At 42.4% G+C, this 25,337-nt stretch overlaps 3 protein-coding genes across 3 annotated transcripts; 1 reads left to right on the forward strand and 2 right to left on the reverse strand.

Moving 5' to 3' along the window:
- Positions 1-1,644: 1,644 nt before the first annotated feature.
- Positions 1,645-3,502, forward strand: LOC135564769 (proline-rich protein 36-like). The gene is made up of 2 exons (XM_065010789.1): positions 1,645-2,807; positions 2,857-3,502. Exons 1-2 carry the CDS (start codon positions 2,358-2,360, stop codon positions 3,376-3,378), a joined length of 972 nt encoding a protein of 323 aa, XP_064866861.1. The 5' UTR covers positions 1,645-2,357; the 3' UTR covers positions 3,379-3,502.
- An 11,866-nt stretch (positions 3,503-15,368) lies between these two features.
- LOC115121217 (monocarboxylate transporter 4-like) lies at positions 15,369-21,372 on the reverse strand. Its single transcript, XM_065010978.1, has 6 exons — positions 21,352-21,372; positions 19,844-20,722; positions 18,975-19,226; positions 18,461-18,688; positions 17,962-18,142; positions 15,369-17,593 (listed from the first exon to the last, which is right to left on the reverse strand). Exons 1-6 carry the CDS (start codon positions 21,370-21,372, stop codon positions 16,977-16,979), a joined length of 2,178 nt encoding a protein of 725 aa, XP_064867050.1. The 3' UTR covers positions 15,369-16,976.
- Positions 21,373-21,405: 33 nt separating this feature from the next.
- Positions 21,406-24,870, reverse strand: LOC135564895 (monocarboxylate transporter 4-like). The gene is made up of 2 exons (XM_065010979.1): positions 23,869-24,870; positions 21,406-21,446 (listed from the first exon to the last, which is right to left on the reverse strand). Exons 1-2 carry the CDS (start codon positions 24,089-24,091, stop codon positions 21,406-21,408), a joined length of 264 nt encoding a protein of 87 aa, XP_064867051.1. The 5' UTR covers positions 24,092-24,870.
- Positions 24,871-25,337: the final 467 nt, after the last annotated feature.

A 25,337-nucleotide genomic window follows, 5' to 3' on the forward strand; every position in this document is an offset into this window, starting at 1 on the left:
TTGGTCACATATTTAACAGATGTTACATATTTAACAGATGTTATTGGTCCATACACATATTTAATAGATGTTATTGGTCACATATTTAACAGATGTTATTGGTCCCATCACATATTTAACAGATGTTATTGGTCACATATTTAACAGATGTTATTGGTCACATATTTAACAGATGTTACATATTTAACAGATGTTATTGGTCACATATTTAACAGATGTTATTGGTCCATATTTAACACATATTTAATAGATGTTATTGGTCACATATTTAACAGATGTTATTGGTCACATATTTCCAGATGTTATTGGTCACATATTTAACAGATGTTATTGGTCACATATTTAACAGATGTTATTGGTCACATATTTAACAGATGTTATTGGTCACATATTTAACAGATGTTATTGGTCCAGATGTTATTGGTCACATATTTAACAGATGTTATTGGTCACATATTTAACAGATGTTATTGGTCACATATTTAACAGATGTTATTGGTCCATACATATTTAACATATTTAACAGATGTTATTGGTCACATATTTAACAGATGTTATTGGTCACATATTTAACAGATGTTATTGGTCACATATTTAACAGATGTCACATATGTTTTAACAGATGTTATTGGTAACACATATTTAACAGATGTTATTGGTCCATACACATATTTAACAGATGTTATTGGTCACATATTTAACAGATGTTATTGGTCCATACACATATTTAACAGATGTTATTGGTCCATACACATATTTAACAGATGTTATTGGTCACATATTTAACAGATGTTATTGGTCCATACACATATTTAGCATATATTTAACATATATTTATATTCCAGGTTGTATCGTAACCGGCTGTGATTGGGAGTCCCATAGGGCGGCGCACAATTGTCCCAGCATCGTCCGGGTTTGGCCGGTGTAGGCCGTCATTGTAAAATAAGAATTTGGTTAAAATATTTGTAAAAATGCCCGACAGCAGCTTCTATCTCAAGGTCATCAGACTGTTAAATAGCCATCACTAGCCGGCTTCCACCCTGTTATGTAACCCTGCACATTAGAGGCTGCTGCCCCGTAAACAGTGGGGAGAACAAGAGACACTGCCGAATTTGCAGGTTTTCCTACTTACAAAGCATGTAGAGGTCTGTAATTTTTATCATAGGTACACTTCAACTGTGAGAGACGGAATCTAAAACAAAAATCCAGAAAATCACATTGTATGATTTTTAAGTAATTAATGTGCATTTTATTGCATGACATAAGTATTTGATACATCAGAAAAGCAGAACTTAATATTTGGTTCAGAAATCTTTGTTTGCAATTACAGAGATCATACGTTTCCTGTAGTTCTTGACCAGGTTTGCACACACTAGCAGGGATTTTGGCCGACTCCTCCATACAGACCTTCTCCAGGTCCTTGAGGTTTCGGGGCTGTCGCTGGGCAATACGGACTTTCAGCTCCCTCCAAAGATTTTCTATTGGGTTCAGGTCTGGAGACTGGCTAGGCCACTCCAGGACCTTGAGATGCTTCTTACGGAGCCTGGCTGGCTGGCTGGCTGGCTCTATAACCTGGATGTTTGTAGACTATAGAGTGTAACATTTGAGGGCTGTCCCTCCCTCCCTCCCTCCCTCCGTGTGTTGTGTTCAACCTCTTAAATCCCTCCAAGTCCCCTTTTCTAACGTGTAATGTCACTATCTATGGCTACTGTACTAACTTCTCTGTCTCTCTGCCCTCTCTGTCGTCTCCAGGCTCTCTCTCGTGTCACCCCCAGTGGCCTCCAGTCAGCAGCCCCTCGATGAGTCCCTCTGCCCCCATCACCACCACCATCACCACCCTGGAGGGTTAAACCATGCACGGCCCTAACCATACCACACACCAACACACACACCATACCACACACCAACACACACTTCAATACCTGGAGGACGCTTACTGAAACAACCAGTCAACCCATCGGATGCCTGGACTCTTACACAATCAACCAATCAAAAGGCAGGACAAGGACCTCGTCATCCGCTAGCAACTCCATCCATCCAACCAGCCAATCAAAACACAGACTGATGCTCTGCCTCTTTGACATCAACTGATCTCTGCTAAGTAACAAGCTCATGCTGTTGTAACAGGGTGGACGACACACACTCTCTCTCTCACACACACACACACACACACATACACACGACTCAGAGAGCGTTCAGCTCATCGGGGATGGAGGAGGAGGAGATGAGACGGGGATGGAGGAGGAGGAGGAGAAACGAGAGGGGGGAAGGAGGAATTTTGTTGCCCCTGGCACACCCAGAACAGTCACTGCCCCCCCCCCCCCACCCCTCTGCTTTCGTGAACCCCAGCGAGGAACATGAACATGGGGCACACAGACCTGCTTAATGCCCCTTACACACCTCATCCTCCATCACTTCTCTCCCTCTCTCCTCCTCCATCACTTCTCTCCCTCCCTCTCCTCCTCCATCACTTCTCTCCCTCCCTCTCTCCTCCATCACTTCTCTCCCTCTCTCCTCCTCCATCACTTCTCTCCCTCCCTCTCTCCTCCATCACTTCTCTCCCTCTCTCTCCTCCTCCATCACTTCTCTCCCTCTCTCTCCTCCTCCATCACTTCTCTCCCTCTCTCTCCTCCTCCATCACTTCTCTCCCTCTCTCTCCTCCACCATCACTTCTCTCCCTCTCTCTCCTCCACCATCACTTCTCTCCCTCTCTCTCCTCCATCACTTCTCTCTCCTCCATCACTTCTCTCTCCTCCATCACTTCTCTCCCTCTCTCCTCCATCACTTCTCTCCCTCTCTCTCCTCCATCACTTCTCTCCCTCTCTCCCTCCATCACTTCTCTCCCTCTCTCCTCCTCCATCACTTCTCTCCCTCTCTCTCCTCCTCCATCACTTCTCTCCCTCTCTCCTCCATCCTTCTCTCCCTCTCTCTCCTCCACCATCACTTCTCTCCCTCTCTCTCCTCCATCACTTCTCTCTCCTCCTCCATCACTTCTCTCTCCTCCTCCATCACTTCTCTCTCCTCCTCCATCACTTCTCTCTCCTCCTCCATCACTTCTCTCTCCTCCTCCATCACTTCTCCCTCTGTCCTCCTCCATCACTTCTCTCCCTCTGTCCTCCTCCATCACTTCTCTCCCCCTCTCTCTCCTCCATCACTTCTCCCCCTCTGTCCTCCTCCATCACTTCTCTCCCTCTCTCTCTCCTCCTCCTCCATCACTTCTCTCCCTCTGTCCTCCTCCATGCTGAACCAGATGCTCCTCCCAGCCAGACAGTTCTCCTCCAGAGTTGCTGTCCTGATAAAAACCATCAGCTTGTTTCTCTTTCCTGTTGTCTTTTACTTTATTTACTTGACTTTTTCCTCTGTTTGTATTTTAGGTGAAGTTGATTAAAAGTTGTTTGTACTGGCAGTGTTCTGTTCTGACTACACTGACTGTGAGTGTTGCTGTTTTATACGCTTGAGAATATCCACTGACTCATGCCAATCATAAATCGTGAAAAGTCAAGTGTGTTTTGTGTTTTAAAGAGAGACGATGGAAGTAATATTGAATGAATAACCCCTAATGGAAACTCTGAAGGTCATGTGAGAGAGGTCTGTTTGTGCAGTGGGAGACGGCCTGGGTTCCATTTTGTGTCCTCAAAAGACTCTCTTAATCCCCACAATGCAATGCCGAGAGAGAGAGTACTATTCTCCAACTGGACAGCGGGTTTGTTGAGAGGGAAGACGTTTTAATGCGTCCCAAACACCACCCTACTCCCTATGGGCTCTGGTCCATTGTATTGGTCACATACACGTGTTCAGCCGATGTGGGTGTAGCTACATGCTTGTGGACTGAATAGGGAATAGGGTGCTGTTTGAGACGTGTCCCTCTCTGTTGTTTTTAAAGGGGACTGGGAGAAAGCAAATCCTCTACTGTTCTGAAGGTGACTGTGTGTGTGTAACAGTTTTAAATAAGGACTGGTTGTTTGTCCATAGGGATGGGGGGGGGGGTTGCTGATGTCCTCTCTGCTAGTCCGTCTGTTTCTCCATCACCTCGTCTCTCTTCAGCCTCCTCTTCCTCTTCTGCTGTTGGTGTTCTGGGGCTGAAAGCTGTGAATCACCGTCTCCACTCTCATGTAGCAGTTATTTTTTGTTGTTGAACTTGTTGGTCAGTTAAATGTGTGTGTGTGTGTGTGTTGGGAGGGGGGGGGGGCTGCTTTAAAATGCCTATTTCAACCTATGCTTTCAATCCACCACAATCTCAAACTTTTTATTTTTCATTTTGTTATCAATCAATATTTTAAAATGTTTTTAACGTAATGAAACTACGTTTCTAAGAAAAAAAGTGATCTGATAATTGCCAGAGAGCAAAGTCTGGTTTGGTGGATGTACAGGAGACTATCGACCAATGCTACGTTTCTCTCTCTTCTGGTTGTCCTATTGGTTAGTTCAGGAAGAGGGCCAACCCACTGGTCACATCATTCAGTGTAGTACTGCCTCAGGGTGCTGTAGGCCTTTTCTGTAGTCTGGGTTAAAGGGGGGTTTAGTGGTAGCCTGTTCCTGGATCAGTTTGTGCTGTCTTGTCAACTTTATCACTCAGTGCATTATAATGAGTGACAAGGAGTTGGCAAGAGAGTCCAACCAGATCTGAGACCAGACTAGTTTAGTGCGTCTGTCTTCTGTTGTCATGTATATAGGATGTACCTAGTACTCAACGGTGAAATATCATGTCTGCATTAGGAGCTGGTAGCAGTTCCAGGATCAGATGTATTGTTTTCCTCCTAATGGTTAAGGTTAGGAGTTAGTTGGATAACCTGATCCTAGATCTGTGGTTAGGGTTAAGTTCTACCTCCAGCTCTGTATTAGCCACTGTGTGTAGTATGATGATGATGATGAAGGTAGTGTATGGGGGGGGGTTGAATGCTTCACTCCATTGTAGTTTAGGGTAAGTTAGTTTTAAACCCTCGAACCGACCGGCTGATGGTCTCAAAAAAAAAAGAACCTCCCACCTCATTCTCTTCAGTGTGGGATTGTGGGTAATGACGATAAAGGTACACTTGTGTTAAGTACAGTTCTTTACGTGGGATCTCTCGTTTCTCTCTGGGTCGTGTCTTTCCCTCGTTGTTAGACTCTGTTTTATAGCGTTGTTAGACTGTTTTATAACGTTGTTAGACTGTTTTATAACGTTGTTAGACTGTTTTATAACGTTGTTAGACTCTGTTTTATAACGTTGTTAGACTCTGTTTTATAGCGTTGTTAGACTCTGTTTTATAACGTTGTTAGACTGTTTTATAACGTTGTTAGACTGTTTTATAACGTTGTTAGACTGTTTTATAACGTTGTTAGACTGTTTTATAACGTTGTTAGACTGTTTTATAACGTTGTTAGACTGTTTTATAACGTTGTTAGACTGTTTTATAACGTTGTTAGACTCTGTTTTATAACGTTGTTAGACTGTTTTATAACGTTGTTAGACTCTGTTTTATTTAGACTCTGTTTTATAACGTAGACTCTGTTTTTAGACTGTTTTATCGTTGTTTTATAACGTTGTTAGACTCTGTTTTATAACGTTGTTAGACTCTGTTTTAGACGTTGTTTTATAACGTTGTTAGACTCTGTTTTATAACGTTGTTAGACTCTGTTTTATAACGTTGTTAGACTCTGTTTTATAACGTTGTTAGACTGTTTTATAACGTTGTTAGACTCTGTTTTATAACGTTGTTAGACTCTGTTTTATAACGTTGTTAGACTCTGTTTTATAACGTTGTTAGACTCTGTTTTATAACGTTGTTAGACTCTGTTTTATAACGTTGTTAGACTCTGTTTTATAACGTTGTTAGACTCTGTTTTATAACGTTGTTAGACTCTGTTTTATAACGTTGTTAGACTGTTTTATAACGTTGTTAGACTCTGTTTTATAACGTTGTTAGACTCTGTTTTATAACGTTGTTAGACTCTGTTTTATAGCGTTGTTAGACTCTGTTTTATAACGTTGTTAGACTCTGTTTTATAACGTTGTTAGACTCTGTTTTATAACGTTGTTAGACTCTGACGTTGTTAGACTCTGTTTTATAACGTTGTTAGACTGTTTTATAACGTTGTTAGACTCTGTTTTATAACGTTGTTAGACTGTTTTCTGTTTTATAACGTTGTTAGACTCTGTTTTACTCTGTTTTAACGTTGTTAGACTCTGTTTTATAACGTTGTTAGACTCTGTTTTAGACTCTGTTTTTGTTAGACGTTGTTCTGTTTTATAACGTTGTTAGACTCTGTTTTATAACGTTGTTAGACTGTTTTATAGCGTTGTTAGACTCTGTTTTATAACGTTGTTAGACTCTGTTTTATAGCGTTGTTAGACTCTGTTTTATAGCGTTGTTAGACTGTTTTATAACGTTGTTAGACTCTGTTTTATAACGTTGTTAGACTCTGTTTTATAACGTTGTTAGACTGTTTTATAACGTTGTTAGACTGTTTTATCTGTTTTATAACGTTGTTAGACTCTGTTTTATAACGTTGTTAGACTCTGTTTTATAACGTTGCTCTGTTTTATAACGTTGTTAGACTCTGTTTTATAACGTTGTTAGACTCTGTTTTATAACGTTGTTAGACTCTGTTTTATAACGTTGTTAGACTCTGTTTTATAACGTTGTTAGACTCTGTTTTTAACGTTGTTAGACGTTGTTAGACTGTTTTATAGCGTTGTTAGACTCTGTTTTATAACGTTGTTAGACTCTGTTTTATAACGTTGTTAGACTGTTTTATAGCATTACTCTGTTTTATAACGTTGTTAGACTCTGTTTTATAACGTTGTTAGACTCTGTTTTATAACGTTGTTAGACTCTGTTTTATAACGTTGTTAGACTCTGTTTTATAACGTTGTTAGACTGTTTTATAACGTTGTTAGACTGTTTTATAACGTTGTTAGACTCTGTTTTATAACGTTGTTAGACTCTGTTTTATAACGTTGTTAGACTGTTTTATAACGTTGTTAGACTGTTTTATAACGTTGTTAGACTGTTTTATAACGTTGTTAGACTCTGTTTTATAACGTTGTTAGACTCTGTTTTATAACGTTGTTAGACTCTGTTTTATAACGTTGTTAGACTCTGTTTTATAGCGTTGTTAGACTCTGTTTTATAACGTTGTTAGACTCTGTTTTATAACGTTGTTAGACTCTGTTTTATAACGTTGTTAGACTGTTTTATAACGTTGTTAGACTCTGTTTTATAACGTTGTTAGACTCTGTTTTATAACGTTGTTAGACTGTTTTATAACGTTGTTAGACTCTGTTTTATAACGTTGTTAGACTCTGTTTTATAACGTTGTTAGACTCTGTTTTATAACGTTGTTAGACTGTTTTATAACGTTGTTAGACTCTGTTTTATAACGTTGTTAGACTCTGTTTTATAACGTTGTTAGACTGTTTTATAACGTTGTTAGTCTCTGTTTTATAACGTTGTTAGACTCTGTTTTATAACGTTGTTAGACTGTTTTATAACGTTGTTAGACTCTGTTTTATAACGTTGTTAGACTCTGTTTTATAACGTTGTTAGACTCTGTTTTATAACGTTGTTAGACTGTTTTATAACGTTGTTAGACTGTTTTATAACGTTGTTAGACTCTGTTTTATAACGTTGTTAGACTCTGTTTTATAACGTTGTTAGACTCTGTTTTATAACGTTGTTAGACTGTTTTATAACGTTGTTAGACTCTGTTTTATAACGTTGTTAGACTCTGTTTTATAACGTTGTTAGACTGTTTTATAACGTTGTTAGACTGTTTTATAACGTTGTTAGACTCTGTTTTATAACGTTGTTAGACTCTGTTTTATAACGTTGTTAGACTCTGTTTTATAACGTTGTTAGACTCTGTTTTATAACGTTGTTAGACTCTGTTTTTTATAACGTTGTTAGACTCTGTTTTATAACGTTGTTAGACTCTTTTAGTTAGACTGTTTTATAGCGTTGTTAGACTCTGTTTTATAGCGTTGTTAGACTCTGTTTTATAACGTTGTTAGACTCTGTTTTATAGCGTTGTTAGACTCTGTTTTATAGCGTTGTTAGACTGTTTTATAACGTTGTTAGACTCTGTTTTATAACGTTGTTAGACTCTGTTTTATAGCGTTGTTAGACTGTTTTATAACGTTGTTAGACTGTTTTATAACGTTGTTAGACTCTGTTTTATAACGTTGTTAGACTGTTTTATAACGTTGTTAGACTCTGTTTTATAACGTTGTTAGACTCTGTTTTATAACGTTGTTAGACTCTGTTTTATAACGTTGTTAGACTGTTTTATAACGTTGTTAGACTCTGTTTTATAACGTTGTTAGACTCTGTTTTATAACGTTGTTAGACTCTGTTTTATAACGTTGTTAGACTGTTTTATAACGTTGTTAGACTCTGTTTTATAACGTTGTTAGACTCTGTTTTATAACGTTGTTAGACTCTGTTTTATAACGTTGTTAGACTCTGTTTTATAACGTTGTTAGACTCTGTTTTATAACGTTGTTAGACTCTGTTTTATAACGTTGTTAGACTGTTTTATCTGTTTTATAACGTTGTTAGACTCTGTTTTATACGTTGTTAGACTCTGTTTTATAACGTTGTTAGACTCTGTTTTATAACGTTTTATATAGCGTTGTTAGACTCTGTTTTATAACGTTGTTAGACTGTTTTATAACGTTGTTAGAGACTCTGTTTTTTATAACGTTGTTAGACTCTGTTTTATAGACGTTTTTGTTAGACTGTTTTATAACGTTGTTAGACTCTGTTTTATAACGTTGTTAGACTGTTTTATCTGTTTTATAACGTTGTTAGACTCTGTTTTATAACGTTGTTAGACTCTGTTTTATAACGTTGTTAGACTCTGTTTTATAACGTTGTTAGACTCTGTTTTATAACGTTGTTAGACTCTGTTTTATAACGTTGTTAGACTCTGTTTTATAACGTTGTTAGACTGTTTTATAACGTTGTTAGACTCTGTTTTTTATAACGTTGTTAGATTCTGTTTTATAACGTTGTTAGACTCTGTTTTATAACGTTGTTAGACTCTGTTTTATAGCGTTGTTAGACTCTGTTTTATAACGTTGTTAGACTGTTTTATAACGTTGTTAGACTCTGTTTTATAACGTTGTTAGACTGTTTTATAACGTTGTTAGACTCTGTTTTATAACGTTGTTAGACTCTGTTTTATAACGTTGTTAGACTCTGTTTTATAACGTTGTTAGACTCTGTTTTATAACGTTGTTAGACTCTGTTTTATAGACTCTGTTTTAACGTTGTTAGACTCTGTTTTATAACGTTGTTAGACTCTGTTTTATAACGTTGTTAGACTCTGTTTTATAACGTTGTTAGACTCTGTTTTATAACGTTGTTAGACTCTGTTTTATAACGTTGTTAGACTGTTTTATAACGTTGTTAGACTGTTTTATAACGTTGTTAGACTGTTTTATAACGTTGTTAGACTGTTTTATAACGTTGTTAGACTGTTTTATAACGTTGTTAGACTCTGTTTTATAACGTTGTTAGACTCTGTTTTATAACGTTGTTAGTCTCTGTTTTATAACGTTGCTCTGTTTTATAACGTTGTTAGACTCTGTTTTATAACGTTGTTAGACTGTTTTATAGCGTTGTTGTTTTATAACGTTGTTAGACTGTTTTATAACGTTGTTAGACTGTTTTATAGCGTTGTTAGACTCTGTTTTATAACGTTGTTAGACTCTGTTTTATAACGTTGTTAGACTCTGTTTTATAACGTTGTTAGACTGTTTTATAACGTTGTTAGACTGTTTTATAACGTTGTTAGACTGTTTTATAGCGTTGTTAGACTCTGTTTTATAACGTTGTTAGACTGTTTTATAGCGTTGTTAGACTGTTTTATAACGTTGTTAGACTCTGTTTTATAACGTTGTTAGAGTTTTATAACGTTGTTAGACTGTTTTATACGTTGTTAGACTCTGTTTTATAACGTTGTTAGACTCTGTTTTATAACGTTGTTAGACTTTTTATACGTTGTTAGACTGTTTTATAGCGTTACTCTGTTTTATAACGTTGTTAGACTGTTTTATAGCGTTGTTAGACTGTTTTATAGCGTTGTTAGACTGTTTTATAACGTTGTTAGACTCTGTTTTATAACGTTGTTAGACTCTGTTTTATAACGTTGTTAGACTCTGACGTTGTTCTGTTTTATAACGTTGTTAGACTGTTTTATAACGTTGTTAGACTCTGTTTTATAACGTTGTTAGACTCTGTTTTATAACGTTAACGTTAGTTAGACTGTTTTATAACGTTGTTAGACTGTTTTATAACGTTGTTTTTAGACTCTGTTTTATAACGTTGTTAGACTGTTTTATAACGTTGTTAGACTCTGTTTTATAACGTTGTTAGACTCTGTTTTATAACGTTGTTAGACTCTGTTTTATAACGTTGTTAGACTCTGTTTTATAACGTTGTTAGACTGTTTTATAACGTTGTTAGACTCTGTTTTATAACGTTGTTAGACTCTGTTTTATAACGTTGTTAGACTGTTTTATAACGTTGTTAGACTCTGTTTTATAACGTTGTTAGTCTGTTTTATAACGTTGTTAGACTCTGTTTTATAACGTTGTTAGACTCTGTTTTATAACGTTGTTAGACTGTTTTATAACGTTGTTAGACTGTTTTATAACGTTGTTACTCTGTTTTATAACGTTGTTAGACTCTGTTTTATAACGTTGTTAGACTCTGTTTTATAACGTTGTTAGACTGTTTTATAACGTTGTTAGACTGTTTTATAACGTTGTTAGACTGTTTTATAGCGTTGTTAGACTCTGTTTTATAACGTTGTTAGACTGTTTTATAACGTTGTTAGACTCTGTTTTATAACGTTGTTAGACTGTTTTATAACGTTGTTAGACTCTGTTTTATAACGTTGTTAGACTCTGTTTTATAACGTTGTTAGACTCTGTTTTATAACGTTGTTAGACTCTGTTTTAACGTTGTTAGACTCTGTTTTATAACGTTGTTAGACGTTGTTCTGTTTTATAACGTTGTTAGACTGTTTTATAGCGTTGTTAGACTCTGTTTTATAGCGTTGTTAGACTCTGTTTTATAACGTTGTTAGTCTCTGTTTTATAACGTTGCTCTGTTTTATAACGTTGTTAGACTCTGTTTTATAACGTTGTTAGACTGTTTTATAACGTTGTTAGACTGTTTTATAACGTTGTTAGACTGTTTTATAACGTTGTTAGACTCTGTTTTATAGCGTTGTTAGACTCTGTTTTATAACGTTGTTAGACTCTGTTTTATAACGTTGTTAGACTGTTTTATAGCGTTGTTAGACTCTGTTTTATAGCGTTGTTAGACTGTTTTATAGCGTTGTTAGACTGTTTTATAGCGTTGTTAGACTCTGTTTTATAACGTTGTTAGACTCTGTTTTATAACGTTGTTAGACTGTTTTATAACGTTGTTAGACTCTGTTTTATAACGTTGTTAGACTCTGTTTTATAACGTTTGTTTTAGACGTTGTTAGACTGTTTTATAACGTTGACTCTGTTTTAGACTCTGTTTTATAACGTTGTTAGACTCTGTTTTATAACGTTGTTAGACTGTTTTATAACGTTGTTAGACTCTGTTTTATAACGTTGTTAGACTGTTTTATAACGTTGTTAGACTCTGTTTTATAACGTTGTTAGACTCTGTTTTATAACGTTGTTAGACTCTGTTTTATAACGTTGTTAGACTCTGTTTTATAACGTTGTTAGACTGTTTTATAACGTTGTTAGACTCTGTTTTATAACGTTGTTAGACTCTGTTTTATAGCGTTGTTAGACTGTTTTTGTTTAGACTCTGTTTTATAACGTTGTTAGACTCTGTTTTTTTATAACGTTGTTAGACGTTGTCTGTTTTATAACTTGTTGTTAGTGTTAGACTCTGTTTTATAACGTTGTTAGACTGTTTTATAGCGTTGTTAGACTGTTTTATAACGTTGTTAGACTCTGTTTTATATACATGATGCATTAAAATACAGGAAGTGTATTATTAGCCTTTTCGAAGACATTGACAAACGGTACACACACTTTTGAACACAATACACACGTAGATCATAGAGCGGTTCGGACTGTATAGACCTTCGTGATACATGTCGTAGTACCACAGCATAGACACACTAATACACCCGAGAGACGTCTGTTTTTGGGGGTCGTGAGAGCGGTTTGAAACGAGGAGAAGAACAATATTTTACAAAGGACATATTTGTGTAGTGTGTTTTCGGTAGTTGTGCTATTAATAAAAATGACTATTCTGTTTGCATTCTTTAGGAAGTTTTAAACAGAAATGAAATGGCTCAACTGACAAATGAACCCAACATAATGTCAACGAGCAACATACACAGGAAATGACCTCAGCGTGGAACATTGTGTCAGTGTGTGAGTGTCTGTGTACGTGCATGTGGTTTGTGTAACGATTTTACCATAGAACTGGAGGAAAGAGGTGACGTGTGTTCAATGGAAGCAGCAGATGCTAAAAAGAGGACACACACTCACACACAGTCAGACACACACACACACACAGTCAGACACACACACACACACACACACACAGACACAGACACACACACACACAGTCACACACACACACAGTCACACACACACACAGTCAGACACACACACACAGTCAGACACACACACACAGTCAGTCAGACACACACACACACACACACACACATACCCACACACACAGTCAGACACACACACACACACACAGGGGAAGGCAGGGTAGCGAGAGCAGCTCTCTCCTTATTTAACATCAACCGGAGTGACGTCAACAAAACCCCAGAACTAGAACATGGCAGTTTATTCAGTCATTATTCATCACTCAGGACAAGTATGACTAAAACACATGGTTCCACAGAGTCGAGGTGTATACTCAGAACAAGTATGACTAAAACACATGGTTCCACAGAGTCAGGGTGTATACTCAGGACAAGTATGACTGAAAACACACATGGTTCCACAGAGTCAGGGTGTATACTCAGAACAAGTATGACTAAAACACATGGTTCCACAGAGTCGAGGTGTATACTCAGAACAAGTATGACTAAAACACATGGTTCCACAGAGTCGAGGTGTATACTCAGAACAAGTATGACTAAAACACATGGTTCCACAGAGTCAGGGTGTATACTCAGAACAAGTATGACTAAAACACATGGTTCCACAGAGTCGAGGTGTATACTCAGAACAAGTATGACTGAAACACACATGGTTCCACAGAGTGAGGGTGTAAACTCAGAACAAGTATGACTGAAACACACATGGTTCCACAGAGTCGAGGTGTATACTCAGAACAAGTATGACTAAAACACACATGGTTCTACAGAGTCGAGGTGTATACTCAGAACAAGTATGACTGAAACACACATGGTTCCACACAGTCGTGCTTGGAAGTGCTCTGATAACCAAAATGAGTTTGGGAAATATTCTAAGGTACTGTTAGTCTTCATGTCTCATCTACTATCTGATGTAACCGAAGTGCCAAATAACAGAAATAATCAGAACTGACTCCAATTAGATATTAAGGATCTAAACTTGAATAAGATTATAAACATGTCATCTATACTGAGCCACTGACAAGAACAATAAACCTTGACTTTAAATTCTGGCTTGTTGCTTATGTGGTGTTTTCAGTTCTAACTCTTTGAGGTTTTTAGTTTCATTGTGTAGCTCCCAACAGATAAACACGGGATGCATCCCAAATCAAATTTTATTTGTCACATACTTCGAATACAACAGGTGTAGTAGACCTTACAGTGAAATGCTGACTTACAAGCCCTTAACCAATAATACCGTTTTAAGAAAAATAAGTGTGAAGAAAGTATTTACTAAAATAAAGTGAAGTAAAAAATTAATAAATAAAAAATGGAAGAAAATAGAAAAATAACAAATAATTAAAGAGCAATAATAAAATAACAGTAGTGAGGCCATATACAGGGGGTACCGGTGCAGAGTCAATGTGGAGGCTATATACAGGGGGTACCAGTACAGAGTCAGTGTGGAGGCTATATACAGGGGGTACCAGTACAGAGTCAATGTGGAGGTCAATGTGGAGGCTATACAGGGGGTACCAGTACAGAGTCAATGTGGAGGCTATATACAGGGGTACCGGTACAGAGTCAATGTGGAGGCTAGTCAATACAGGGGGTACCGGTACAGAGTCAATGTGGAGGCTATATACAGGGGGTACCAGTACAGAGTCAATGTGGAGGCTATATACAGGGGGTAGGCTATATACAGGGGTACAGAGTCAATGTGGAGGCTATATACAGGGGGTACCGGTACAGAGTCAATGTGGAGGCTATATACAGGGGGTACCGGTACAGAGTCAATGTGGAGGCTATATACAGTCAATGTGGAGGCTATATACAGGGGGTACCGGTGCAGAGGGGGTACCAGTACAGAGTCAATGTGGAGGCTATATACAGGGGGTACCAGTACAGAGTCAATGTGGAGGCTATATACAGGGGGTTCCGGTACAGAGTCAATGTGGAGGCTATATACAGGGGGTACCGGTGCAGAGTCAATGTGGAGGCTATATACAGGGGGTACCGGTGCAGAGTCAATGTGGAGGCTATATACAGGGGGTACCGGAGCAGAGTCAATGTGGAGGCTATATACAGGGGGTACCGGTGCAGAGTCAATGTGGAGGCTATATACAGGGGGTACCGGTGCAGAGTCAATGTGCGAGGGCACAGGTTAGTCGAGGTAATTGAGGTAATATGTACATATAGGTAGAATTAATGCACCCTAGTGGGACCCTAGTCCCTCCTGAGTGGCGCAACGGTCTAAGGCACTGTGTCACAGTGCTAGAGGCGTCACTACAGACACCTGGTTCGATTCCAGGCTGTATCACAACCGGCTGTGATTGGGAGTCCCCATAGGGCGGCGCACAATAGGCCCAGCGTCATCCGGGTTTGGGCCGTCATTGTAAAATAAGAATTTGTTCTTAGCTGACTCGTTAAATAAATAAATAAATACTTTTGACCAGGGACACTAGTGCACTATATAGGGAACATGGTGCCATTTGGGATGCATCCAAGGTAGACTAATAGCCACACCTCAGGGACGATAGTGCACTATATAGGGAACATGGTGCCATTTGGGATGCATCCAAGGTAGACTAATAACCACACCTCAGGGACGATAGTGCACTATATAGGGAACATGGTGCCATTTGGGATGCATCCAAGGTAGACTAATAGCCACACCTCAGGGACGATAGTGCACTATATAGGGAACATGGTGCCATTTGGGATGCATCCAAGGTAGACTAATAGCCATACCTCAGGGACGATAGTGCACTATATAGGGAACATGGTGCCATTTGGGATGCATCCAAGGTAGACTAATAGCCACACCCTACGTCAACATGGTCTTTATCAGTTAACATGTAGCACTGAGAAAACAGAACACAATATAACTTATCATGAAACGGAGAGGCTATTAGCCTTCCTTAACAAATACTGACATAAAGTATCAATACATTTATCAATACATTTATCAATACATTTATCAATACATGTATCAATACATGTATCAATACATGTATCAATACATGTATCAATACATTTATCAATACATGTATCAATACATTTATCAATACATGTATCAATACATTTATCAATACATGTATCAATACATTTATCAATACATTTCTGTGTTTTTTAGATCTGCATGGGAGGTCATTGGACTCTGGACTGAATTGTTTCTGTCAGCTAGTTCTGCCAGACTGGTTCCAAATGGAACCCTATTCCCTATATAGTGCACTAGTTTTGAACAGAGCCCTATGGGGACCCTGGTATTTAAAAAAAGTAGTGCACTATATAGGGAGTAGAGTTCCATTTGGGACTCACCCAGCATCTACAGATTAAACTGTGAAGTCTAGAAACAGTGTGACCTATTTCTGCCATCGTAGTTAATGTTATGACACTGAAACAAACAGAAACAGGGTATCTCTGTCTGGGTGCCATTAGGGAGGTAACCAGGGATACTAGTCTGGTGTTCTCATTAGCATCTCTCTGTCTGGGTGCCATGAGGGAGGTAACCAGGGATACTAGTCTGGTGTTCTCATTAGCATCTCTCTGTCTGGGTGCCATGAGGGAGGTAACCAGGGATACTAGTCTGGTGTTCTCATTAGCATCTCTCTGTCTGGGTGCCATTAGGGAGGTAACCAGGGATACTAGTCTGGTGTTCTCATTGGCATCGCTCTCTCTGTCTGTGTGTTCTAGTCTAATAAAGTCTACAATCTCTACAAGGTTACAGAGTGAAATTCAACCGTTCAACATCACTATACCTTTAAACGTCTGTGCCAAAGCTCAGAGTGAAATGATATGCATAACAGTAGCCAGATATCTATCCATTCATTCCTCATTCTGCCACAACGGAATGTTGAATGACAGCGGAATGTTCCACGCTGGGTTTGGTTAAAGTTCCGGAACACTTCTAATGTTGTGCTCCAGAGTAACAGTGGTAGGAAGTGACGGTATTTATTCCACATTATTACAGACAACAACATGGTGTCTACCATATCGCCCTGCAGCACTACACACTGGTAGCTTCACAATTCACACGGCAGGGCACAACACTATTAACACGGCTATTCACTTGACATTTATCAGTTTCACTTCACCATTGTGTGTGTGTGTGTGTGTGTGTGTGTGTGTGTGTGCGTGTGTGTGTGCGTGTGTGCGTGCGTTATTGTTGTTGATATGGCACACAGCCCACAGAGAACAGCTACACAACATAACAACACAACAACACCTCAACTACATACAGGAGGATACTGCTAGGACCAGCTGTGTCTTCCCCAGTATGCTTCTCTAAGCACTTTCTTGGCCCACTTCTAAGTACACTTTTTAGTGCCCTTCAAAGTACACTGCGGAGTACAATTCTTAGTGCCCTTTAAAGTGCCCTTGGCAGTGTTTAAGTTTAAAGTCTGTAGTTTGTCCTGTGCCAGGTTCTCTTCCTCCTACAGACGTGTCTCAGAACTGGAGAGCAAGGCGCCATTTTGTTCTTCTGGTTCTTTAAGGAAGCGCTCCACTTCTTCTGAGACCACCATTACGCTCTCAGGCCTGATCTCCTCCTTCTCTTTCTCACTGTCTTCCTCGTCCTCCTTTGCTTTCTCAACCGCTTCCTCCTTCATCTCCTTCACCTCCTCTTTCTCCTTCATCTCCTTCACCTCCTCTTTCTCCTTCATCTCCTTCATCTCCTTCATCTCCTCTTTCTCCTTCATCTCCTTCACCTCCTCTTTCTCCTTCTCCTCCTTCATCTCCTTCAGCTCCTCTTTATCCTTCTCCTCTTTCTCCTTCTCCTCTTTCTCCTTCTCCTCTTTCTCCTTCATCTCCTTCACCTCTTTCTCCCCCTTCTCTACTTCCTCCTCCTCCTCTTCCTCAGCGGCAACAGGCTTGTTGAGAAGCTCCATTTCCGCGGAAACCGTTCCGTTCTCCAGTTCCGCAGCGGGTTCCGAGGGCTTCTTCCTGATGAACAGGAAGTTACACGTGGCGAGGACCACGGAGGCGAGGACCACCTCAATTCCTGCCAGCAGGAACACGTACATGTAGTTCTTAGTGGCGTCCAGCAGCCGACCTGAGGAGGGAGAGAGGGAGGAGGAGGAGGAGGAGGGAGAGAGGGAGGGAGGAGGAGGGAGAGAGAGAGAGGGAGAGAGAGGGAGGAGGAGGAGGAGGAGGGAGAGAGAGAGGGAGGAGGAGGGAGAGAGAGAGAGAGGGAGGAGGAGGAGGGAGAGAAAGAGAGGGAGGAGGAGGAGGGAGAGAGAGAGGGAGGAGGAGGGAGGAGGAGGAGGAGGGAGAGAGAGAGGGAGAGGAGAGAGTGAGGAGGGAGAGAGATCAGAGGGGAGAGGAAACTGGATAAATTCTCCATTATATTTATCTAACCTTAACCTTAACCCTAACCAAGCCCTAACCCAACCTCCACCTGTTAATCCTGTGTGTACTAACCTGCTCCAGGTGGTCCCACCAGCACAGCAATAGCTTCCATGAGCAACACCAGTCCTATAGCGCTGGGGAATTTCTCTGTGCCAACGATCGCCATGAGAACCTCAAACTGTAGCGCCCCGACCATGCCGTAGGAGATCCCGAAGAACACACAGAACACCACCAGAGACGGGTAGTCCTTCGCCTGCAGGTGACATGGAAACCAGATAGTATTTACAGTAACATTTTACAGTATTTACAGTAACATTTTACCGTATTTACAGTAACATTTTACAGTATTTACAGTAACATTTTACAGTATTTACAGTAACATTTTACAGTATTGACAGGATACCAACAGTAACAATATTGATACAGTAACAACAGAGATGTTAACAACACATATGTATAGTTTAGGTGCTGTATGTATCATTAGTCAATACAACAAACAGAAATGTACACATGACAACCAAATCAACCTCAACAAGCCAACACATTACTGTAATTACACGTCCAGCCCTACCTGAGATCCCACCAGGTCAGTGCATCCATTGAAGATCATGGCAAAGCTGAACAGGTAAACAACTCTGGGCCTGACCCACTTCAGCCCAGCGATGACGCCACAGGTGGGCCGGGCGAAGATGTCTATGAAGCCGAGGATGGACAGGAGGAGGGCCGACTTGGTGTCTTCGTTGCCCAGCTCTTTGGCATAGCTCACCACGAACACCGGCGGTACAAACAGACCCAGAACCTAGGACAGGATCAGAGGAACTCTTAACCATGTCAATTTGAAACGAAGGCAGACTATTTCATTGCAGTCAAGTGACATGAATACAAATAAAAACAAATTAAAAACATAGAACTATAGCTTCTATTTTTTTTCAATTATTGAATTGTAATTTCAGTTTTCTTAGGACTCTGGTCAAAAGTAGTGCACTATATAGGGAATAGTGTGCCATAGAGCTCTGGTCAGGAGTAGTGCACTATATAGGGAATAGGGTGCCATTTGGGACAGTATTGTTCTTGTTCTGACTCACCATAATAGATGCAGCTATGGTGTAGATCAGGAAACCCCTGTCCTTAAACACACTGAAGTCCAGGAGAGGTTTGGGTTTGGACTGGGTCTTCTCTACCTCCAACTCTTTTCCCTCCTTCTCTACGTCTTCCCGCTGGGGGGGTTTAGGAGGGGCCACTAGGGGCCTCATGAGGGCCGCGCAGGCGCAGCAGTTGAGCAGGAGCCCCCCGAGGATGAGGAAGCCTCCTCTCCAACCGTACTGGTACTGCAACAGCTGGAAGAGACAGCAGGTTTAGGGTTAAGGTTAGGGTCAAAGGTTAGAGGTGTAATGTAGAGGGGAGAGGCAGCAAAGGGTGATGGGGCTCCCAGGAGCAGGGTTATGGTTAGGGGTCAGGGGTCAGACGTTAGAGGTGTTGTGTTGTACCTGTCCCAGAAGTGATAAACAGCAGAGGGATACAGGGCTCCCAGCTGCAGGGTTATGGTTAGGGGTCAGGGGTTAGGGGTGTAGTATCGTACCTGTCCCAGAGGTGATAAACAGCAGAGGGCCACAGGGCTCCCAGCAGCAGGGTTATGGTTAGGGGTCAGGGGTTAGGGGTGTAGTATCGTACCTGTCCCAGAGGTGATAAACAGCAGAGGGCCACAGGGCTCCCAGCAGCAGGGTTATGGTTAGGGGTCAGGGGTTAGGGGTGTAGTATCGTACCTGTCCCAGAGGTGATAAACAGCAGAGGGCCACAGGGCTCCCAGGAGCAGGGTTATGGTTAGGGGTCAGGGGTTAGGGGTGTAGTATCGTACCTGTCCCAGAGGTGATAAACAGCAGAGGGCCACAGGGCTCCCAGGAGCAGGGTTATGGTTAGGGGACAGGAGTCAGACGTTAGAGGTGTAGTGCCGTACCTGTCCCAGAGGTGATAAGCAGCAGAGGGCCACAGGACTCCCAGCAGCAGCCAGGCCGTTAGCCAGGGGCCTCTTCTCACTGAAGTAGCGATTCAGCATGATCAGAGACGGCTGGAAGTTCAACGCCAGGCCCAGACCTGGAGGACAGGGGGACAGGAGAGGACTGTCAAAGAAGTGGGAGACATACAGTATCACATTGATGACGCTGATGTACAGGTGTGTGTGACCAACCTGTAATGACTCCAGTAGAGAGGTATAGATGTGGACCAACCTGTAATGACTCCAGTAAACAGGTAGATGTGGACCAACCTGTAATGACTCCAGTAAACAGGTAGATGTGGACCAACCTGTAATGACTCCAGTAGACAGGTAGATGTGGACCAACCTGTAATGACTCCAGTAGAGAGGTAGATGTGGACCAACCTGTAATGACTCCAGTAGACAGGTAGATGTGGACCAACCTGTAATGACTCCAGTATGGAGGTAGATGTGGACCAACCTGTAATGACTCCAGTAGACAGGTAGATGTGGACCAACCTGTAATGACTCCAGTAGACAGGTAGATGTGGACCAACCTGTAATGACTCCAGTAGACAGGTAGATGTGGACCAACCTGTAATGACTCCAGTAGACAGGTAGATGTGGACCAACCTGTAATGTCTCTAGTAGACAGGTAGATGTGGACCAACCTGTAATGACTCCAGTAGACAGGTAGATGTGGACCAACCTGTAATGACTCCAGTAGACAGGTAGATGTGGACCAACCTGTAATGACTCCAGTAGACAGGTAGATGTGGACCAACCTGTAATGTCTCTAGTAGACAGGTAGATGTGGACCAACCTGTAATGACTCCAGTAGACAGGTAGATGTGGACCAACCTGTAATGACTCAGTAGACAGTATGTGGACACCTGTAATGTAGACAGGTAGATGTGGACCAACCTGTAATGACTCCAGTAGACAGGTAGATGTGGACCAACCTGTAATGACAGGTAGATGTGGACCAACCTGTAATGACTCCAGTAGACAGGTAGATGTGGACCAACCTGTAATGTCAGTAGACTAGATGTAGACCAGGTAGATGTGGACCAACCTGTAATGACTCTAGTAGACAGGTAGATGTGGACCAACATGTAATGACTCCAGTAGAGAGGTAGATGTGGACCAGCCTGTAATGACTCCAGTAGACAGGTAGATGTGGACCAACCTGTAATGACTCCAGTAGACAGGTAGATGTGGACCAACCTGTAATGACTCCAGTAGACAGGTAGATGTGGACCAACCTGTAATGTCTCTAGTAGACAGGTAGATGTGGACCAACCTGTAATGACTCCAGTAGAGAGGTAGATGTGGACCAACCTGTAATGACTCCAGTAGACAGGTAGATGTGGACCAACCTGGATGTCTCTAGTAGACAGGTAGATGTGGACCAAATGTAATGACTCCAGTAGAGAGTAGATGTGGACCAGCCTGTAATGACCCCAGTAGACAGGTAGATGTGGACCAACCTGTAATGACTCCCCCACCATCATCACAGGTAGATGTGGACACCTGTAATGTCTCTAGTAGACAGGTAGATTCACCAACACACTGCACAGAGGACCTGCACGTGGGAGAGGAACACATCACAGAGAGGCAAAAAGTCCCCCGACCATCTGTGTGATTCACCAACACAGAGGACCTGCAGGGAGAGGAACACACACGTGAATCTGTGTGTGTGTGTGTGTGTGTGTGTGTGTGTGTGTGTGTGTGTGTGTGTGTGTGTGTGTGTGTGTGTGTGTGTGTGTTAGACAGTATCAGTTTACCTGTCTTTTTTATTTTTCTGTGGTATCCAATTTTTTATTTTACTCCCCAGCTATGTGGCATCCAATTGGTAGTTACAGTCTTGTCTCATCGCTGCAACTCCCGTACAGACTCGGGAGAGGCGAAGGTCGAGAGCCGTTCTTGACAGAATGCCCCTCCGGAAACACAACCCAACCAAGCCACACTGCTTCTTGACAGAATGCCCACTTAACCCGGAAGCCAGCCTCACCAACGTGTCGGAGGAAACACCGTACACCTGGCGACCGTGTCAGCTGTCATGCTCCCTGCCCGCCACAGGAGTCACTAGAGCGCGATGGGACAAGGATACCCCTGCCGGCCAAACCCTCCCTAACCAGGATGACACTGGGCCAAACACTCCCCTAACCCCCTGGGCCAAACCCTCCCTAACCCGGATGACACTGGGCCAAACCCTCCCCTGACCCGGATGACACTGGGCCAAACCCTCCCCTGACCCGGATGACACTGGGCCCCTGACCCCCTGGGCCAAACCCTCCCTAACCAGGATGACACTGGGCCAAACCCTCCCCCTAACCCGGATGACACTGGGCCAAACCCTCCCTAACCAGGATGACACTGGGCCAAACCCTCCCTAACCAGGATGACACTGGGCCAAACCCTCCCTAACCAGGATGACACTGGGCCAAACCCTCCCTAACCAGGATGACACTGGGCCAAACCCTCCCTAACCAGGATGACACTGGGCCAAAAACCAGGATGACACTGGGCCAAACCCTCCCCAGGATGACACTGGGCCAAACCAGGATGACACTGGGCCAAACCCTCCCTAACCAGGATGACACTGGGCCAAACCCTCCCTAACCAGGATGACACTGGGCCAAACCCTCCCTAACCCGGATGACACTGGGCCAAACCCTGACCCGGATGACCTGGGGATGACCCGGATGACTGGGCCAAACCCTCCCTAACCAGGATGACACTGGGCCAAACCCTCCCCTAACCAGGATGACACTGGGCCAAACCCTCCCTAACCAGGATGACACTGGGCCAAACCCTCCCCTAACCAGGATGACACTGGGCCAAACCCTCCCTAACCAGGACGACACTGGGCCAAACCCTCCCTAACCAGGATGACACTGGGCCAAACCCTCCCTAACCAGGATGACACTGGGCCAAACCCTCCCTAACCAGGATGACCTGGGCCAAACCCTCCCCTAACCAGGATGACACTGGGCCAAACCCTCCCTAACCAGGATGACACTGGGCCAAACCCTCCCTAACCAGGACGACACTGGGCCAAACCCTCCCCTAACCAGGATGACACTGGGCCAAACCCTCCCTAACCAGGATGACACTGGGCCAAACCCTCCCTAACCAGGATGACACTGGGCCAAACCCTCCCCTAACCAGGATGACACTGGGCCAAACCCTCCCCTAACCAGGATGACGCTGGGCCAAACCCTCCCCTAACCAGGATGACACTGGGCCAAACCCTCCCCTAACCAGGATGACACTGGGCCAAACCCTCCCCTAACCAGGATGACACTGGGCCAAACCCTCCCCCTGACACTGGGCCAAACCCTCCCTAACCAGGATGACACTGGGCCAAACCCTCCCCTAACCAGGATGACACTGGGGCCAGGATGAAACCCTCCCCTAACCAGGATGACACTGGGCCAAACCCTCCCCTAACCAGGATGACACTGGGCCAAACCCTCCCCTAACCAGGATGACACTGGGCCAACCACCCTGGGCCCCTAACCAGGATGACACTGGGCCAAACCCTCCCCTAACCTCCCCTAACCAGGATGACACTGGGCCAAAACCAGGATGACACTGGGCCAAACCCCCCTAACCAGGATGACACTGGGCCAAACCCTCCCTAACCAGGATGACACTGGGCCAAACCCTCCCCTAACCCGGATGACACTGGGCCAAACCCTAACCCCTAACCAGGATGACACTGGGCCAGGATGACACCAAACCCTCCCCTAACCAGGATGACACTGGGCCAAACCCTCCCCTAACCAGGATGACGCTGGGCCAATTGTGCGCCGCCCCATGGGTCTCCCGGTCATAGCCGGCTGAGACAGAGCCTGGACTCGAACCCAGAATCTCTAGTGGCACAACTAGTGTCTTAGACCACCGCACCACTCGGGTACCTGCCTGTGTGAGTGTGTGTGTGTGCGTGTGCGTGCGCGTGCGTGCGTGTGCGTGCGTGTGTGTGTGTACACATCCTCTACCTGTGCCGTACAGCATAGCCAGCAGTATAGATGAGATCCATGCTGTGTCGCTGTACCCCACGTCGAACTCTCTGATCAGCTCCTTGAAGAACACGCTGACAGCCTTGGGGAAGGCGTAGGAGAACCCAGTGATGACGAAACAGCCGGACAGCACAGCCCAGCCCCACCCCCCGTCTGGTGCCTTCACCCCCCCAGGTCCCTCGTCCACCACCGCACCTCCCATGGTCCTCTAACTTTGGATCTGAGAGGAGAAAAAGGAAGGGGGTGGGTTATGGTATAGCTAACTCTGGGGGGGTAGTCCTGACAGGGACTCGAACCCAGGTCCAGCGTCTGTCAACCCAACACCTTAGCTGTTACACCAAGAGATCCAAAGCTCTTGACGAGGTTGCTAGTTGTTGGGATTAGTCCTGACCGGGACTCGAACCCAGGTCCAGCGTCTGTCAACCCAACACCTTAGCTGTTACACCAAGAGATCCAAAGCTCTTGACGAGGTTGCTAGGTGTTGGGATTAAAGGTCGCTACAATAGAAATAGAAGTCATAGAACGTGCATAATCAGCGTAGATCTAACATTGTATATCGGTAGTAACACAGCTGCCTATCTGTATCCTAAGCCCAGTAACCATGTTGTCATTGCCTTAATTATTACTGTGTTGAATTTTATTTCACTACGCAAGTCAGTTAAAGAACAAATTCTTATTTACAACGACGGCCTACACCGGCCAAACCCGGGACGACGCTGGGCCAATTGTACACCGCCCTATGGGACTCCCAATCACGGCCGGTTGTGATACAGCCTGGAATCGAACCAGGGTGCCTGTAGTGACGCCTCAAGCACTGAGATGCAGTGCCTTAGACCGCTGTGATACAGCCTGGAATCGAACCAGAGTGTCTGTAGTGACGCCTCTAGTACTGAGATGCAGTGCCTTAGACCACTGCACCACTCGGGAGACCCTAGATTAATACATGTTGTGGACTAAATGACATATTGATTAAATGACATATTGATTAAATGACATATTGATTAAATGATATATTGATTAAATGACATATTGATTAAATGACATATTGATTAAATGACATATTGATTAAATGATATATTGATTAAATGACATATTGATTAAATGATATATTGATTAAATTATATATTGATTAAATGACATATTGATTAAATGATATATTGATTAAATGACATATTGATTAAATGATATATTGATTAAATGATATATTGATTAAATGATATATTGATTAAATGACATATTGATTAAATGATATATTGATTAAATGATATATTGATTAAATGACATATTGATTAAATGATATATTGATTAAATGATATATTGATTAAATGATATATTGATTAAATGACATATTGATTAAATGACATATTGATTAAATGACATATTGATAAAATGACATTGATTAAATGACATTGATTAAATGATATATTGATTAAATTATATATTGATTA

The sequence above is a fragment of the Oncorhynchus nerka genome, linkage group LG26, assembly GCF_034236695.1.
Source record: "Oncorhynchus nerka isolate Pitt River linkage group LG26, Oner_Uvic_2.0, whole genome shotgun sequence".
NCBI classification, from domain to species: Eukaryota; Metazoa; Chordata; class Actinopteri; order Salmoniformes; family Salmonidae; genus Oncorhynchus; species Oncorhynchus nerka.